At 44.9% G+C, this 17526-nt stretch overlaps 1 protein-coding gene across 1 annotated transcript in view; it reads left to right on the plus strand.

Moving 5' to 3' along the window:
• The first annotated feature begins 535 nt into the window (after positions 1–535).
• The window catches only part of fbxw4 (F-box and WD repeat domain containing 4), a 36599-nt gene continuing 19608 nt past the window's right edge, over positions 536–17526 (plus strand). The window contains exons 1-5 of the mRNA XM_062519946.1: positions 536–885; positions 2397–2492; positions 3091–3282; positions 3549–3681; positions 4456–4550. Coding sequence (XP_062375930.1) covers positions 701–885; positions 2397–2492; positions 3091–3282; positions 3549–3681; positions 4456–4550 — 701 coding nt within the window. The 5' untranslated portion in view covers positions 536–700. The remainder of the gene's footprint in view (positions 886–2396; positions 2493–3090; positions 3283–3548; positions 3682–4455; positions 4551–17526) is intronic.

Below are 17526 nucleotides of genomic sequence, written 5' to 3' on the forward strand. Positions count from 1 at the left end.
ATTCACGAGGATGCCACTGGACCCTCCTAAAGGTCTGGGTTGAGCCTGAAGACTTCAAACTCCAAGTACTGCGCCAGGTTAGGCTATTTTCTGCACTGCCAAAACACTTGTTTTCACACCGCACCCCTTGGCCTACACGGTGCTGTTGATTGTCAACTCACGTTTTAATCTGGCGAACTAAAACGGTCAATATGTTGCATATGCATGGTTACACTATGTGTCCACTTCAAAATGTTCACCACTTGCTTTCGTCTAGCCTACGTGTGCTGGAAATGATTGACAGGTGATTTTATGAGAAACTAAACGTAGGCTATTCAAGGTGAAAAAGACGATCGGGAAAAAGGGGGATTCCCAATCCAAAATACCCCAACTAAGGGATATAGATTATTATTATTTTTGGATTTAAACCAAATACGCATATCATGTTGCAATCATCCTTTCCGTCAAACAGACAAGGCTACTGTGCAACCCTGGGGAGCGTAGCCTACTGCTACCAAAATGTTACGTTACGTCAATCACGTGATGCTCAGTCGTAATGTAATGGCTTCCTACACAAACTCTGTCAACACGCTGTGAAAAAAGATGGAATACTGTGTTTTTCTCTTTAACGTCGTTGATCGAGTCCATACTAAAGGCGTTAATAAACGTCTACGTTTGAAATATAGAGATATATTTAGACTACTACTTGAAAGGACTTGAAATGAGTTTATTTCAGTTGCCAGATGATGTCCTCTACCTTATTTTGTCGTATTTGGACTGCAAGTCGTTGTGTCGTGTCTCTCAAGTTTGCAGGAGACTGTTCCATTTCACACGTCGTGATGCGGTGTGGAGGAAGATAGCCAAAGATCTTATAAACACAGGAATAACACGTCAAGGAGGAGACTTGTAAGAAATGTTTTCTTTTTCGCCACATTTCTTATCAGGCCCCAGCTAGTCTTACGCAATTGACGTAGCTCTGATACCCGATGGTTTGCAATTGCTATGGCACCTGCGTAATTCTTTCGCGTAAAACGTGCGTATGGTTATATTCTCCATGCGAAAGTAGCGATGTAAACAAACAGGAGTTGGTTTGTTTACTACAGAGATATCTGTCCCTTACTGTGACAGATCTCACTTTGTAGTTACCCTATTTGTGCACGATGTTTCCGTCCACTTAGAATAACACAGTAGTGCGTTTTGTACGTTTCGTGTTATTAGGACTTAACCATGCCCCTTATAATGCCAGCTATTACGCTATCAGTTTGTTAACCATTATTTAAAGTAACATGTTCATAGTTCGTTTATGATGTTTGACTGCTTGTTGACCGATATGATGTAGGCTAATCAATTAATGTTTAGGTTCGTATCCAAAATTGCACAACGATACAACCAGCCTAACTCGTGCTGCAGACACAGTTGGGATCAATAAAGTATCTATCTATCTATCTATCTATCTATCTATCTATCAGTTATATAGCACTAGAAATCTAGACCCACCCTAGCAGTTATGGGCTATACGGTTAGGTTTGCTGGTGTTGTAATCATCACATGAAATTGAATAGTGCATCCCAACTATGATAGGCTACATGAGCATGATGCCTGTGGTCATTTCAAAACTTGTTGACACAGTAAACAAACAAATGCAACCCTGAAAAATATGAATACCCTAAGACACTGATCACCCCTGTCAATTATACCCTTTGTTTTTCCTGTTTTGTATCTTTCTTTAGGTAGGCCTATTGTGTCTCTTCACAATAATAATAATAATTATTATTATTATTAATAAACAATGAGGATAATAATAATAAACAACGAGCTGCTTGAAATTCTTTCATAGAACAATCTCTTTAGTTATAACTCCATGTCTGGAGACTTTGTGACGTGACGGTGCCATGCTGGACGGCAAAAATATAGGAGATGTACGGCAAATTACATTATGATGAAGTGAACACCTTTACGTTAACGTCTTTTGTTTCCTTGCCTTCTCTTGCCTTAGCCTACTGAATAAACAGAAAAAGAGGAGACACACAGTGGTTTGATTTTTCGGCCATCTTAAGTCATCTGTAATGTTTGTGGTGTTTGTCACACATTCAAATCTCTTTGACCTATTGGAGGGCTTTAGTTAGTCTGTGCCAGCATTAATTGATTTAGTGACAGGACTGAGACTTTCACTTAACCACAGTCTCCCTTTTCATTCTCACAAGTATGAATAATCGGTTAAGAACAAACATGCCACTCATTCAGTTTTCATTGTTGCTGCTGATTTGTTGTGAAATCACCAGAGCCTTTCCACCAGATCCTGTGTTTTGTGTGTCATATTTTGATGGATGTCAAAACATAGCACTATGATTAAAGGAAGTGTAAAATGGTAGACAGTCATCATGCAATATCTAATTAATATCTCTTCGCTGTCTCAGGTATCCAGGGTTTCTCTTGAAGGACAGGGTGAGGATATCACAGAACTGGTCACAAGGCAGCTGTCGGAAAGAAGTTTTGTTGAAGTGGAAGACAAAGTGAGTTTGAGTTTCTATTTTTTTTTGTGACTATTCCAATGTACATCAGCAATGACCATGCTTTTTAATCAGCATATTTTGATATGCCACCCATGTCAGACAAGATTATCTTGTCAAAGGTGAAGTCTGTGTGTGTGTACAAAAAAAATAACAGAAATATGTTTCTTGTGTGCATAGAAGACAAGATGTTTTTCTTGGAACAATTCATAAAAATGTGAGAAAAATAAACAGAGCAAAACGTATAAATAAAAAGTACAATGTTCATGTTTGTGTTGAATATGAATGGGTCTCTGACCCTTCAGAATATGATCCAGTAGTAGTCTCGGTGTGACCACTCTCTCTCTCTCTCTCTCTCTCTCTCTCTGTCTTTCTGTCTCTCTCTTTTTCTTTCTTTCTATCTCTCTTTCTTTCTCTCTCTCTCTGTTCTGCATGAAATACTGTATGTCTTTCACCTGGGTGTGTCATGAACTGAGTAATGCATCATAGCTGTGTTTAGTCTCCTTGTCACCATAATCCCATAGAAACCAAATTGAGATGTCGTGAAAGGAGAGATGTGCGAGGGCGTGATTTCCACTTTCTTGATTGTGTTTCCATACAGCTTGTTGCCATGGCTACAGCTGGACCACGATGTGCTGTATCTCTCTCAAGCTGCAGACATTGGAGCGTACCATCTGAGTCCAGATAGGGGGAGGGGGAGGTTTCAGCACAGTCGCTTCGCTCAGTTTTCGGGTCACCAAGAAGATGTGTGTCGATTTGTCCTGACAGATACACACCTCATCAGTGCTGGAGGGTAAATTTGGTCATTTGTTCCCCTCACCTTTGCATTACTAGTGTTTTTAGTAAATAGCAGAAACTGATATTCTGTATTTTGTCACAAGATGTACAAATGAAAGAAATAGCTCTCTGCACTGGAATGCACTCCTGCAGTATAATGTTTTGGTGTATGAGTGCCTGACTTCTCAGTCAGATTTGTAGCCCCTGCAATAGGTCACCACTTTACTGTATTGTGTGCTCTCTGTCCCAGCATTGAAAGACATTTTGTTTCATCTGTCTAAGGGATGGCAAAATCATCATCCATAACAGAAGAGATGACTTCTCTATGGAGTTCTATGCCCACAGCCAAGAAGTGAACTGCATCGATTGTAAAGACGGCCTGATTGTGAGCGGCTCCAGAGACAAGACAGCACGGGTAAGAGGAAGGATTCAGACTGTAATAACTGCATACAACAACCTTACAACAACCTCCTGTAAACAAGCAGAAGAGTCTCATATGAGTCTTAGTTTGCAAGAAAAGACTGCATCCTTACTGTCAGAGGTTTCTGAGGCATAGTGGTGTAGTGGTCACTGATGTATAATTAAAAATGTTTCTGTAGAAGGGGTCACTCTTCTGTTATGGATCAGTAGTCGAGTCCCATAACACCTAGTTTGATATGGCTCCTTCCTCCTATGAATCTACTCTGATGGAATTCTTTAGTGTTTATTGCTCTGCACAATTATGAGGCAAACATTTATAACCTATCCAGGAATAGTAAAGTTTATTCAGGAATGTTGGAATGTGAAAAGATATTTCCGACTTGTGACGTGGCCCAATGGAAGAGAAGGATTTTTTTTTTCCGAGATGCTGGAGATACAGTAGCATCGCCGTGGTGGTGCATCTTGTGCTCTTGCCAAAATGGAGACTTGGCAAGCCGCGAGTCTGTGACGTGTTATTCGAGTATTCCTGTTGGGAGCACATATTGGAGCGTGGAGCAGGTGGACGTTTGAGCTGCATAGCCTCGAAATTCTAAATGCCCTTTCCCAGGGCAAGCGTCACTCGTCTTTCTGTCCTTTGAAAAGAACGTTTTATACTCAAGAATGTGTGATTTTTGATTGGACAGATGCAACTCGGTGTATGCTGTGAGCTGTATTTTAGTGTCCCCAATGTCCTGCATGATGGTCATTTGTCTGTATGCTTGCTTTGTAGATCTGGACGCTTTCTCCAAATCGTCTAGGCAAATGTTTACACACCATCCACACCTTTGATAGGGTCTGGTCTGTTGCCTTAAGTCCCACCATAGGGTAAGTTTTGTCTTCTTAAAATGCCCCTTGCACTTCAGTCATTAGACTTAGACCCATAGCATGTTTGTGAAGAAAAGCAATGCTGTCTGGGCTAGTTTGTGTGTGTGTGAGCTTGGGTGTCAGTCATGTTATACATGTACACACAAACACACATATGTTCTGCAACAAGCCATGCAATGTTTTCAGTGTGTTAGAAGACCATCTCCTCATCTTGTATGCCATCTGTGTGATTCATGGCTTGACTGTGACTTCATGCTCCATGCGTTTGTGCAAATCTGAGATTGTCCAAACAGTGAGTGTGTCAACAGTATCGGAGGACCACTGGACAGAAGAAAGGAGCTCGCTAGGTGGGTGGGTGTTGCAGGGGTCGTTGTGGATGGGCAGCGGATAGAGGGGTGGGTGTGGGGGCGTGTTGGGGGGGGGGGGGGCATTGTCATAGACAGGGAACTCCGGCGCAGGTGGCTCGATGACTCCTCGATTTATTGCCAAGAGGCGGCTTTGATGTCAGTCAGCCAACACCTCTGAAGTGCATGGGGAGGTTGGATGGGGGTGGGGTGGCAGGACAGAATGGGAGAGGTGGGGAGGGGGAGTTGGGATCCACCCCCCTTAAATGCTTACCACGCAGAATGCTGTCCCCCTCCGTGTCACAGAAACATGGCCTCTTATTCCCATGCTGATGTCCCCTCTCTCTCTCTCTCTCTCTCTCTCTCTATCCCTCTTGTTCTCTTTCGTTTGACTTTAGCCTTCCACCCAGTACACAGTGGAATCACCATTTTCCTCCTTATCCATGACCTTGCTGCTAAATACATTAGTACTGTATGTTTCAGCATTATTTTCTGCACATTTTGATTCAATTTGTGCAGAAATAACAAACGATTTGATTTCCAATATAGATTCTGCGGGATATTTCAGTTATACAAATCTGCGTATTACACGTCCACAGCAAAAGGCCTACAACCTTTGCTGTGATATCTTTAGGAGCCTTTCAATTTTTGGAGCTAACAGATGCTCACATCATGTTTAACCAATAAGCATCAAGCAGCCAAACCATACCCAGCTTTTGGAAAGGTTCAAAACTACACTGTGGATAAAACAGTGGATAAATTCAGGTTTGTTGTCACAGATAACATTATATATTGACGTGATATAGTTCTAACTCCTAACTCTGCGAGTGAAGAGGAGAGTCCCATAGACCTTTCAAAAAAAAAAACAAGGGAAAACCTGAGGTAGGATTTAATGGCAAATCAAGGTGGCCTTCCCCTGCCTGTGGCCTCCCTTGCCTGTGGCCTTTGATTACTGGTCCGTGTGTCCTCCCACTCAGACTTTACTGACACTCGGACACATGAGTCCGGAACGCTAGCCGCTCGTTCACCTGCTCCGCCGACGCTCCCGCCAGCTGATCCTACATCTTGCCTGACCGCCACCGAAAGAAAGGGAAAAAAAGAGAGGAAAAGAAAAAAAAAACGACAACGACCGGGGGGAAAATGAGAAACGTGTTACAGGCACCTTCACCCCCACCCCCACCCCTCCCCGCCTCCCTTCTGTCAACCCAAATGTAATCATAGTGGCGGCATCACCGTTGTGTGTCAAGGAGAAACGGGGTCAGATATGCAGATGCTGAGCCAGAGTCAGTCTGTCTGAACGGCAGGCGGACAGACAAACAGACAGAATCCAGCGGCAGCTGAGACGGTCATTCTGAAGGCCAGGGAGGCTGGCCCGGCTGGTGTCCGGCCCAGCGTTGTGCCGGTCGCTCAGCCGATTTATCAAGCCCTGCCGCTCCTGTCTGCACCGACGGGAAAGTCCACCTTCAGAATCATAGACGATTATCCACATCATTAATTCTCCAATTTTAAGGCTGAAATAGCAGGCCCTTCAGCAAAGACGTGTACCCAAAGTCTGGCCCCCAGTGCACCTTTTAACAGAGTGATGACTGAAGCAGGTCATTAAAGTGCCTGGGAATCAAAGTGTTGACTAACCTATAAAACACTTGCTTTCTTCTTTAAAAAAAAAAAAAAAAAAAGAAAGAAATCGTTTTGGTGATTCAAGTGAAGTTTTAAGCAATGATGCTTTGTGTTTTGTTATTTCTTGTGTGGTTCTTATTGTGTATCACTGTTTTAGAGGGGGCCCTTTTTTAACTAGACTAACTTGAATTCCACACTGATCCAGGACCTGGATATTTCTTTGCAAAAGTGACATTTGATGTTAAAATCAGCAGGCATGTCACCTAGGGCCCCCACACTGGCGTAGAGGGCCAAAGGATGTGTTAAAGCCCAGAGTCATGTTTCAAGGATGAATCTGGTGCTGTCATTAAAAATGAGTAATCTGAATTCAGAAAGGATGAGACAAGGGGGAATGAGAGAGAGAGAGAGATGGAGAGAGAGAAAGAGAGACAGAGAGAGAGAGACAAAGACAGAGAGAGAAAGGAGAAGGAGAGCAAGAGAAGTGTCAGAAAGGCTGTTGTGTGTGTGTGTGTGTGTGTGTGTGTGTGTGTGTGTGTGTGTGTGTGTGTGTGTGTGCGTGCTTTATTGGTGATGGCACAAAGCATGTTTTAATTTGGAGAACCGAGGCAGGGTGAAAGAGGAGCCCCTTGTGTTGCAAATGTAATTGTTCCAGCGTCACGCTTGGGCTATCTAAAGGGCTGAGAGTCAGAGAGAGCAGACACAGCCGTGTGCGTCCCCATCCCAGAGAGAGAGAGAGGGATAGAGAAGGAGAGAGGGAGAGGGAGAACGAGAGAGAGAATGAGAGAGAGAGGGAGAAGACACAGCCGTGTGCGTCCCCGTCCCAGAGAGAGAGGGATAGAGAAGGAGAGAGGGAGAACAAGAGACAGAGAGGAGATGAGGAGGTCCTGGAGTCAGTTAGGACTGGGTCAACAGTAGGGGCTAAAACGGATTGTGACGGGATGCAAGAAATTAAAAATCAAGAAAGAAAATGGAACTGAAGGAGTGACCAGTTATTTTGTCACAACCATGCATTCAATCAGCAAAGCTCTCGTCTTATCTCCCTCTCTCTCTCTCTCTCTCTCTCTCTCTCTCTCTCTCTCTCTCTCTCTCTCTCTCTCTCTCTCCCTTCGTCTCACCCCCTCCGTCCCTCCTCTCGTCTCCCTCTCTTTCTTTTTCACTCTTTCCATCCGTCCGTCTGCCACCCTTCTGGCTCCTTGTCTGTCCATGTGCCCCCGGGCGTCTCCCACGTCTATCTCTCTTTTTTACTCGTCTTTTTTTCACAAGCCTCCTGTCTTTTTTTCCATCAAGTATCATCTCAAGGTCTATTAGGAGTATATTGTGGCTGGAGAGAAATGGCAAGGTTGCCTCTGTGCCGAGTCTCCCGCTCCCGGTATCTTTTTACAGCTGATTGGTCCCGGCCAGAAACCACCAAGCCGTGGCCTTTCTCTGTGATTGCTTCTGTGAAATAGATTTTTTTTTTTTCGACACCACTGCGTCGTGTATTGTGTGCGGTTTTTCTTTTTTTTTCAGTTATATCATGGTTTGAATCGTTCACAGCTGGGAACCAGGGTCTTGGTCTAGTGTCGTGAAAGTTTCAGAGGAGTTAACATAGTCTTGTGTTAGGGGGGGTGACTGTTGGGTGTGTGTGTGTCCATTTGGGCTCACAGGTAGGACTTCACAGACTGGAATGAAAATGTTTCTAAATTGTAATGCCCTGGGCCATAGCTTGTGGTCTCTGTGAGGCACAGCTTCAGGCGAACCCCTCTGTCCAGCCAAAATCTCCCTGACTGAAAATGCATGAGCACACCCTCTGTAGATTTTGTTTTGACACCAGCAGTGCTTCATTTGCACGTAAGTCCGGTCAGTGTCCCTGCCAATGCACAATCAGTAAAGAATAGAATCAAGAAGAGAAGAGAGACACGTGAAGATGTCTGTCTTAATGATTTCTAATTCTTTATCTGTGAACCCCCAAAGTCTGTTTGCTCCCTCCTCTTCCTCCTCCTCCTTGTGTGAGTTGTGTGTGTGTGTGTGTGTGTGTGTGTGTGTGTGTGTGTGTGTGTGTGTGTGTGTGTGTGTGTGTGTGTGTGTGTGTGTGTGTGTGTGTGTGTGTGTGTGTGTGTGTGTGTGTGTGTGTGTGTGTGTGTGTGTGAGTTGTGTGTGTGAGTTGTGTGTGTGAGTTGTGTGTGTGAGTTGTGTGTGTGTGTGTGTGTGTGAGTTGTGTGTGTGTGTGTGTGTGTGTGTGAGTGTGAGTTGTGTGTGTGAGTTGTGTGTGTGAGTTGTGTGTGTGAGTTGTGTGTGTGAGTTGTGTGTGTGTGTGTGTGTGTGTGTGTGTGTGTGTGTGTGAGTTGTGTGAATTGTGTGTGTGTGTGTGTGTGTGTCTGTGTGTGTGTGTGTGCTTGTGTGTGTGTTTGTTTGGTGGTGGTGGTGGTGGTGGTGATGAGGGGTGGGGGGTGCTTTTGTCTGCCATGTGGGTCTTCAGTCAGCCTGCTCCCACTGATGTGGATTCATCTCATCTGCCCCCTTTCCAGAGCACAGCTCCTCATGGCCACTAATGGCCTCTCATTTGCATCCGTTTCATCCTGACCCCGGCTTCCTGCCCGATTAGGGCTGGCCGAGGCACACACACACACACACACACACACACACACACACACACAAACACAGCAGCCCTGTGGCAGCATCATTCCCCTACACTCACTCCAAGCTAAAGACAGACTAAAAACTCTTCAAAACACTGTTTTGTCTAGGCTTGCTTCAAAACAAGGATGACTTCCAGTGACTGGGTGATTTTCTTGGTTATTGCCTTTTCAGTTGTTAGCTACACTTGTTCGTCTTTGCCCGGGGGTGAAAGCATCTGCCAAATGACTAGATGTAAATATGTGAAGAGATTGGGACGACTCCTTACGATGATGTACTCCCACGAATAATACTGAAGAAAAGTCAGTATGCCAGTCTCAGTCCTGTGTGTGTGTGTGTGTGCGCGTGTTGATTGCGGGTGATTTTTTTTGTTTCTGCAAACAAACGCTGGAGCCACATTTCAAAGAGAGTATCAAATGCCCTCTCAGCGACACCGTCTGGACCCGAGTGCCACCCATGCGATTCTGACGAGCGCTAACATCCAGGTCAGGCTATGTCAGATTGGGATTTTGTGCTGGGCTACAGGAAATGTAATATGTCTAGCGGACAGCCGGCTGTGCCTGTATCTAGCCTGAAGATCACGCATTGCACAAGGTGGTCGAGTAGTGCATCATTGGTCATCCCTTGTCTGACAGGTTCTCATGTGTGACAACAAAACAGGCCTGACATGTTAGAGTATGTGTTCATATAGATCCATATTTAATGATGTGATTGTCGAGGATGATGGCATCGGACTAAGTGGCAAGCTGTACCGTTAGCAGCGGGGCTAACGGACAGAGCCATTGTCCTCTCATTCTTAGGGTCTTGGTGTCTTCCAACTATTCCGTCGTCTGTCTTTCTATTCTCTGGACGACGCCGTTTGCCAAATAGGTGACCTGTGTGTGTGTGTGTGTGTGTTTGTGTGTGTGTGTGTGTGTGTGTGCGCGAGAGCTAGATTAATAGTCGGCTCAGCTAAATTGTTTCCTGTAATGCCAGACCTCTGCTGACAAGACGGGACTTGTTGAGTGTGTGAGACTCTATCCTGGCCAGGGGAAACTCTAGCCCTGAGTGTACACCAGGTTACACCCCAGCAAATCAATCGTCCTCTGCAGACTAGCGCCACCCACCCATGCAGCTTCCCCCCCCCCCCCCCCCCCATGCCTTTGATGTGAGGTCTTCCCTCACCCTGATACAGGTCGATAAGCCTGTCCACTCTCGCAGCCTTCTGGAAAGGGAGCTTCCATAGCTTTCTGATTTAGCAGAGAAGCACTTATATGTGATGTGCAATGCAAAAGAGAAATAAACTTGAACTGGAAAGTGACTGTCAAAAGATTACTTTCAGCAACATGACTGCACTTAAAATTGTGAGCTTGTGGGAATCTAGAAAAGAAGAGATATAGTGTGGTATTCATTTATCCATCAAAATTATTTGTTTTCTAGTATGCTCTTGTTTTCTAGTATGCTCTTGGTCAGCTGACCTACTATTGATATCTATACACAATATCGATATTGGCTAATTTGGTGATTGACCATTCTATGGCATATACCATACAATTTCAACACATTGCAAAAGACTTTAAAAACAGTGCGTCCAGAGTGTCCAGCGTCGCTCGCTTTCACAAGACTGCCCCATATTGCTTCACTTGAATGGACTCTATAGACCTCTGAAGTTCACCTACAATAAGTACCCAAAGCTGCCATCTTTGCCCATAAGCAGATCTGGGTGTTCTTTGAAGCTAACCACCTATGGTAAGTTGCATTGCAAGTTAGCTTTGGGGTAACAAAAATCATTGTGTGCCATTTTCACGTACCGGAGAACACAGTATCCACTCGAAGGCACAGGACAAAAGTGTGTAGAGCAAAACGTCTACATTTCCGATTTCTTCATCGCCGCAAGAGTGCGATAATTCAAAATCCCATATGAAAAATCTCAAGACACTAGATCTCATTATATGGGCAAAGATGGCGGCTTTTTTTTAGGCGAACTTCATAGATCTATTACTCGACAACGCTTTATATGCCATAGAGTAAGGACATGCCAACACTCTAAGTTCAAGTGGCTGATCTCCAGAATTGGGCAGGAGTAAATTCTGCAATTTATATGCTGTTTTGCCGTTTGGAGTTGGTGTTGGCTGACTGCTCTGTGTGCTGTTTGTATGGGCTAAAGGGCACATTTATTCATATAGGCAACCTATTGACACACAGTGCTGCTCATTGAGGCCCAGTGCAGGTTCAATCCTTTACCGACACTCATTATCTAGAATGGTCCTTTCCCTGCGTCGCTCCATTTTAACCTGCTTACTTGACTTTCTTCCACTGGGCGCCAGAGCTCACAAGGCGTGCCCTAAGTGCCCCAAGATGCCCACTAGAACGCGCAGTGAAAGGGACAAGGGTCAGCCAACGGTTGCCTGCTCGCCCGCCGGCCCGCATGTCGGCATCAAAGGGCTCGGGCGCACAAAGCCACAGTGGTGTCTCGGGGGCCGCCGCTGACCACTCCGAAATGGAGGGAGTGGGCAGTTGGGAGGGAGTCAGGGGGGTGGTAGTGGGGTGGCAGGGGTCCGAGAGCCTGCAAAGAGAAGCAGCCCCAAGGAGAGGTGAGAAAGGGTCATTTTGTTTTCTGACGGGGGGTCTGTGTTTTTTGTCCCGAACTCGTCAAGCACAACCGCCGAGATGTTGCTGGGGCCATGTCTTTTGAGATGCTCAATAGGAAAATAGCTGTTGGATGAACCCTCCCTCCCTCCCAGCCCACAGCCCTCTCCGCCAAACGCCACTCTTGCTCCCAGTGGCTGGAGCGCGACCCCTGACCCTGGGTATCAAAGTACAGCAAGACGCCCCTCCCTTGATGCCTTCCCACACACACACACACACACACACACACACACACACACACACCCTCCTGCCTCCCCCTTCACTTCACCACCCGCCACGGTCCCACCCCGCACCCCTGCCTCCATCATTCCACCCCAGTCTGGAAAAGAAAAAAAAAATTAAAAAGAAGACGAAGAGAAAAAAGAGAAAAAAAGATCCCACGTCTTTCACCCTGCCCCTCTCTCTCTCTTTCTCTCTCTCTCTCTCTCGCTCGCTCGCTCGCTCAAGCTGGGCTGTGTCTCAGGAGTCAAGAATTCAATTTGTCCGTGTGGGTTTTATGGGAATGAACAGAAAAAAAAAGAGAACGAGGGAAGAAATGAAAAACAGAACGAAAGAAAGAGAAAGAAAGAGAAAGAAAGAAAGAAAGAAAAAGGCTTTTAACAATAAAGCGATAAGGCACAGGGTGTGCATTCCCACACGTTAACTACAGGGCACCGTGCGGCTGAAAGCCCAGTGCGCGGGAGCCTCTGACGGGGACGACAGGTGGTGTCTCGTCTGATCGTAGCCAATCGGGCCCGACTCCGCAGGCCCTGCACAAGCACGCCATTACAGCGCGGCCCCATGCAGGTGTTGTCCCAGCGAGCGCGCTCGCCATGGAAAACTTTTGTTATTCCCAGGAAAAAGAAAAGACACAAATCCCTTAGGGATCCCCTGTGACTGCAACTCCAGGAATTTGGCCATGCAGATTCCACTCCGTACACTCACCATAGGTAGAGAGAGATAAAAAATACCTCTAAAGAAAGATCATTTTTAAAGGAACTAGAAAAGCACTCCGAGAGCACAGACCTCCGCCAAGCGACAAACAAACATACATACATACAAACAAAGAAACAAACCCCGATGAAAACAACCTCCTTGGCGGAGGTAATAAAAGCGAATTTGGACTACACAGATATTGATGCTGCTAATAATGTGTAGATTAAATGGAACATGTGCATTGTGCTTGGTCATTCACAGGAGGAGTGAATTCTGAATGAGGAGGCGCGCACATCCAAAGCTAGCAGGTGCCGGATTCCCAAAGTTTAAATCATGACAAAAAACAAAATCCACACACTGAGCTCAAAAAAGTAACGTTTCGGACTACTGCCCTTCTTTAGACTGGTCACTCAGAGGAGAAGCCCATGTAGTGGATGGCATGGGGTGGAATCGATGTAGTGGATGGCATGGGGTGGAATCGGTGGAGTGGATGGCACAAAGTTGAATTGGTGTAGTGGATGGCATGGAGTGGAATCGATGTAGTGGATGGCTATTGCGGTGGGCATCAATGAGTCCATAGCTACGGAGATAAAGGAGTCTCTGTTGTGTCTCAGTGGAGGAACTGTTGTCTGGCCAGTAGGCTGTGTAGAGCAATGCTTCCCAGACTATGTGCCCCTGGGGTTGCACTGGTGTGTGTAACAATAACCAATGTTTGGCTTCTTAACTTCTTTGCATTTTATGAAATAATTTCTCATCTACATGCTTTTTTGCCCATCTCGATGGCATTTTTATTGGTCAAGGAGTGGTATATTTGTGTGCATCTATCAGTCAGGTGGATTTCAAACATGTCACAACAGCCTAGCTGCAGAAATAGCACAAACTTGTGTGCTAGTAACTTCCATGCTGGGAAGTTTAGATAGAAACTGGACAAAAAAAAGATGAAAATGATGCCTGGCCATGAACCTGACCCACATCTTTTGTCACACTGAACAGACGGTAGGCTTCAATCAGTGGAACAGATATACTGTAATAAACCTATATTTTTGTATATTTAATATCATGGTGGTTTGCTGTAAGATTTCTTCATAGTGAATAGTCTGACCCCAGAGACAAAAGTTAAGGAAGAGGGTAGAGGGAATATCCGAAGGACCCAGACGAGATTGCAAGAGATTGCTACAAACAAAATGGCCACAGACTGGTAAAAGATAGGCAACATTTCGCTGCACACATTGAAGGACCTAGTGTCTGATCAACCCCTTCCTGTAGGCAGCCTCAGTGTTATTCTTCTAGTCAACTTGGTCGTCCAGGTGAATACCCAGGTAACTGTGGGCCTCTTTTAAATCTTCTCCCAGGGTGAACATAATGGTCAGCTATGTCTTGGTCCTCCTAAAGTCCAAAACCATCACTGTCTTGGTCACACATAAGAGGAGGTGATTGTTCCAACACACGTCGTCTGGGTCTGCGGTATATTCGCGGGTTTTCTCAAGACAAAAATGTGCAGGTCCAGTCAGCTAACAGAAGGAGCAGCTGAGAACGATGACGTTGAGGTTGTGTGCTAGTTTGAGCATGTCACGTCACGACCAAACGTTAGCAGATCTGAGTGGCTCTCAACAGAGTATCCGCATTCAAGGAAGTTCATGCTTGACAATGGAAAGTGGCCAGACTCTGTACATTATGAATGTATGAGAGTATGGTAGGATCAGGCTAGTGCTCTTGTTCCCTTACAAACGTTTCCATCAGACCCCAGAAAGGACAGGCCAATCAGCGACGAGTGGGGATGAGGCTATAGTTTCGAAATCAAGTGGCTAAACAATAGTAGCAATGCCTACAAACATCCAAAATTGACCCAAAAGCCTTTTCTGGGTTTGTGATGCTAAATGTCTGCAACCATGTGCAGGGTAATTAAATAATTCACTTCACTATGGATGTTGTAATTCATGGACGATGGGTAGGTTATGGCTACCTTCTCATTTTGTGTGACATGGTATATGCGTTTACTCAAATTCATTTTTGGAACATCACAGAGGTGTCCTGTTCTATTCACGACACAAACCTGCTCATAAAAGTTGGATTTTTTGAAAAGATATAGAGTGTTTAATTTTTTGCATGTTAATTTGTTTGATTCCTGAACTCTGTGAACTCCACGGTGCACTGAGACAACTCTAAAATGAAACTAGCAAAGTTGTCAGTCCTCACACATGACGTTTGCAAGGAATTCTAGATACGCAATGTCTCTGCAAAGTCTCACCTGGAAATAACACAGGAGCATTGCAAGCAATATCAGCAGCTTAGTAATTATCTGCCACTTCCATCACCCTATTCACCATTGCACTGCACTTGGGGCACCGTGCGTGAGAGAGAGAGACAAGTGACTCAACAGCCTACAACTGCCCATATGCAAGCCACCAGGAATGCACCATTACAAATATACTGTTGTTGTGCACATCACTCTCTGTGAGAAGCAGTAGTGTTACACTTTACTTGAAGGTATCTACATAAGAGTGACATGACACTTTCATGAATGTGTCATAAACATTATATAAACAAGTCATAAACCTTTATGACATAACTGTCGTTCGGGTTTTTGTCATGACAAGTGAGGGTTAGGTGCTAGGTTCAGGGTTTATGTGTCATGACAGTGTCATGTGTTCATAACAGCGTCATGCCACTCTTATGTAGATACTTTAAAGTAAAGTGTTACCTTCTGTTGTTTTTTGTTTTTGTGATTAAGCTTTTTACTGAAAGGTTTTTAAGATAGTGTAACAACACTTATCGACATCACAATAACAACAAAAGACAATACCCATTTGCGCACCAGACTGCGTTCAAAAGTAAAGAAAGGAAAGCATAGTATTCAGAGTTACAAAGACACATATCATTGATTTCACGAATGTTCACCACTGTACTTGCTCAGCAAGCACTGTTTTGGCCATCGCTGGGTTAAGTCTGGCAGTGGAATACATACTCCATGCTAGCCATATATTGTACATTAATCAGCCAACGTCTTCAAATTTATTTTCAAATTGACTTCGAATCGATCGTTTCATGTTCTGTTTTTCTCCCCGGCAGCCTCTAGCTTGTATGGGGGTTTTGGTCTAAATTGACACAGGGTCCGTTCCACTCGGATAAGCAAAAGGCTCGGAGTAGAATGTGGTTGTGACCCCAGACACAGAGGACGCGAAAAGGAGACCCAAAAGGTCTCCTGAACCGGGGTGTGAGCCACAGGGGGGGTTCCCACAGAAGGCTGGGAAGACAGAGAGAGGGAGAGGGGGAGAGAGAGGGACCGACCCTTTCCACTATTGTCCCCCCTCCTCCAGGGCAGTATAAATACATCATAACCCCTCTTTTCAATTCAAACATATTTAGAGGCCTAGATGAAAGCACCTCTACAAACTAGATACATCCCCCCGGACAAAGACAGGGGTCAACCGAGACAAATTAACAACCCCGCCTGGACCGCCACAGACCTCGGCTGAAAGGCTGGCTGCTGGGCTCAGGGTTAAACTCCTCTTTGAAATCCATATTTAGCCCAGGGTGTGCCAGCCGTAGGCCTGATTTGTCTTGGACGTATGTTGTGGATTTCTGTTTATAATGGACTTGTTTTGTTAGTGTGGACATGCATTCTTGTCATGTTTTTATTTTGGATTAGGGGAATTAATAGAGTGGAAATAAAATAATTTTCCTTCACCGTCACTGTTACTATTGAGGTCAGGAGTAGCGAGAGGAGTCAGCATCATTTGTTGATTTAAAGTAGCTCTTTTGTTGATATGGTGGTTGTTTTGAAAGGGAGAATTTTTTTTGCGAGTGTGGTATTTCTGACGTACATGTATGTTCATGTGCCAAAGGATAGTATTTAAATAAAGTCTATCACCTCAAGTGGCGTTTGGTCAAATTGATGGAACTTCAATCGGTCAGTATATTAATTGATACACAGAACAACCCTCACCTAAAGCGTCATTAGGAAATATTTGAAAGTTATTCAAATTTGTAATTTTACAATAGTGTACCAAAGCTACATTTAGAACTTTTAGAGACCATTTTGTAGTAAGTTTCTAAGTTGGACTAATTGCAGATTGAACAAGTTTAGTAATAATAATATATATAAAAAAAAGTTTTATAAATTATATTGCCGTTCATGTATATAACTGTATGTGTTTGCATTTTTAATCCAGTGGAATGATCCAAAATGATGTGTTTGTAGTAGTGGTCTTGGGAAAAGAAAAAAGGAGGGGGGGGGGTGGGGGAGCATGACCCGATATGTGCGGTCGGTTGTGTTGGTTTGGCCCTAACAATGTTGTTACTGTTGGACGGTCTGTTCTCAGCAGGGGCTGAATCAAAGTTTGTGTGACCCCGGCACTAATTTCATGCTACACAGTACCTCGAATAATGATGTCAGCTGATGAGGTTACCAAAATGGTTGTGTTGGCGGTGAACCCCCGACATGTTCTAATGATCTTGAGCCTGGCTGTGTTTTTAGGGCAGAGGGCTCTGCGATTTTGGTGCTGGGGTGGAGGGGGGCTGTAGTTTGTGGTGTGTGTGTCTGTGTGTCTGTGTGTCTGTGTGTGTGTGTGTGTGTGTGTGTGTGTGTGTGTGTGTGTGTGTGAGAGAGAGCGTGTGTGTGTGTGTGTGTGTGTGTGTGTGTGTGTGTGTGTGTGAGAGTGCGTGTTTTGGGGGGTGCTATGAGGCTCAGAGGGCAGTATCAGTGTGAAGGGATGGGGGTAAAGGGATTGAGGAGGCTAGAGGAAGGCGGGGGGTTTAGGGGGAAGCTGTATCGGCCCCCCACCCCCACAACCATACACACACACACACACACACACACACACCAACATGAGGCGAGATCGAGTCCATGACCTTTT

The sequence above is a fragment of the Sardina pilchardus genome, chromosome 18, assembly GCF_963854185.1.
Source record: "Sardina pilchardus chromosome 18, fSarPil1.1, whole genome shotgun sequence".
NCBI lineage: Eukaryota > Metazoa > Chordata > Actinopteri > Clupeiformes > Clupeidae > Sardina > Sardina pilchardus.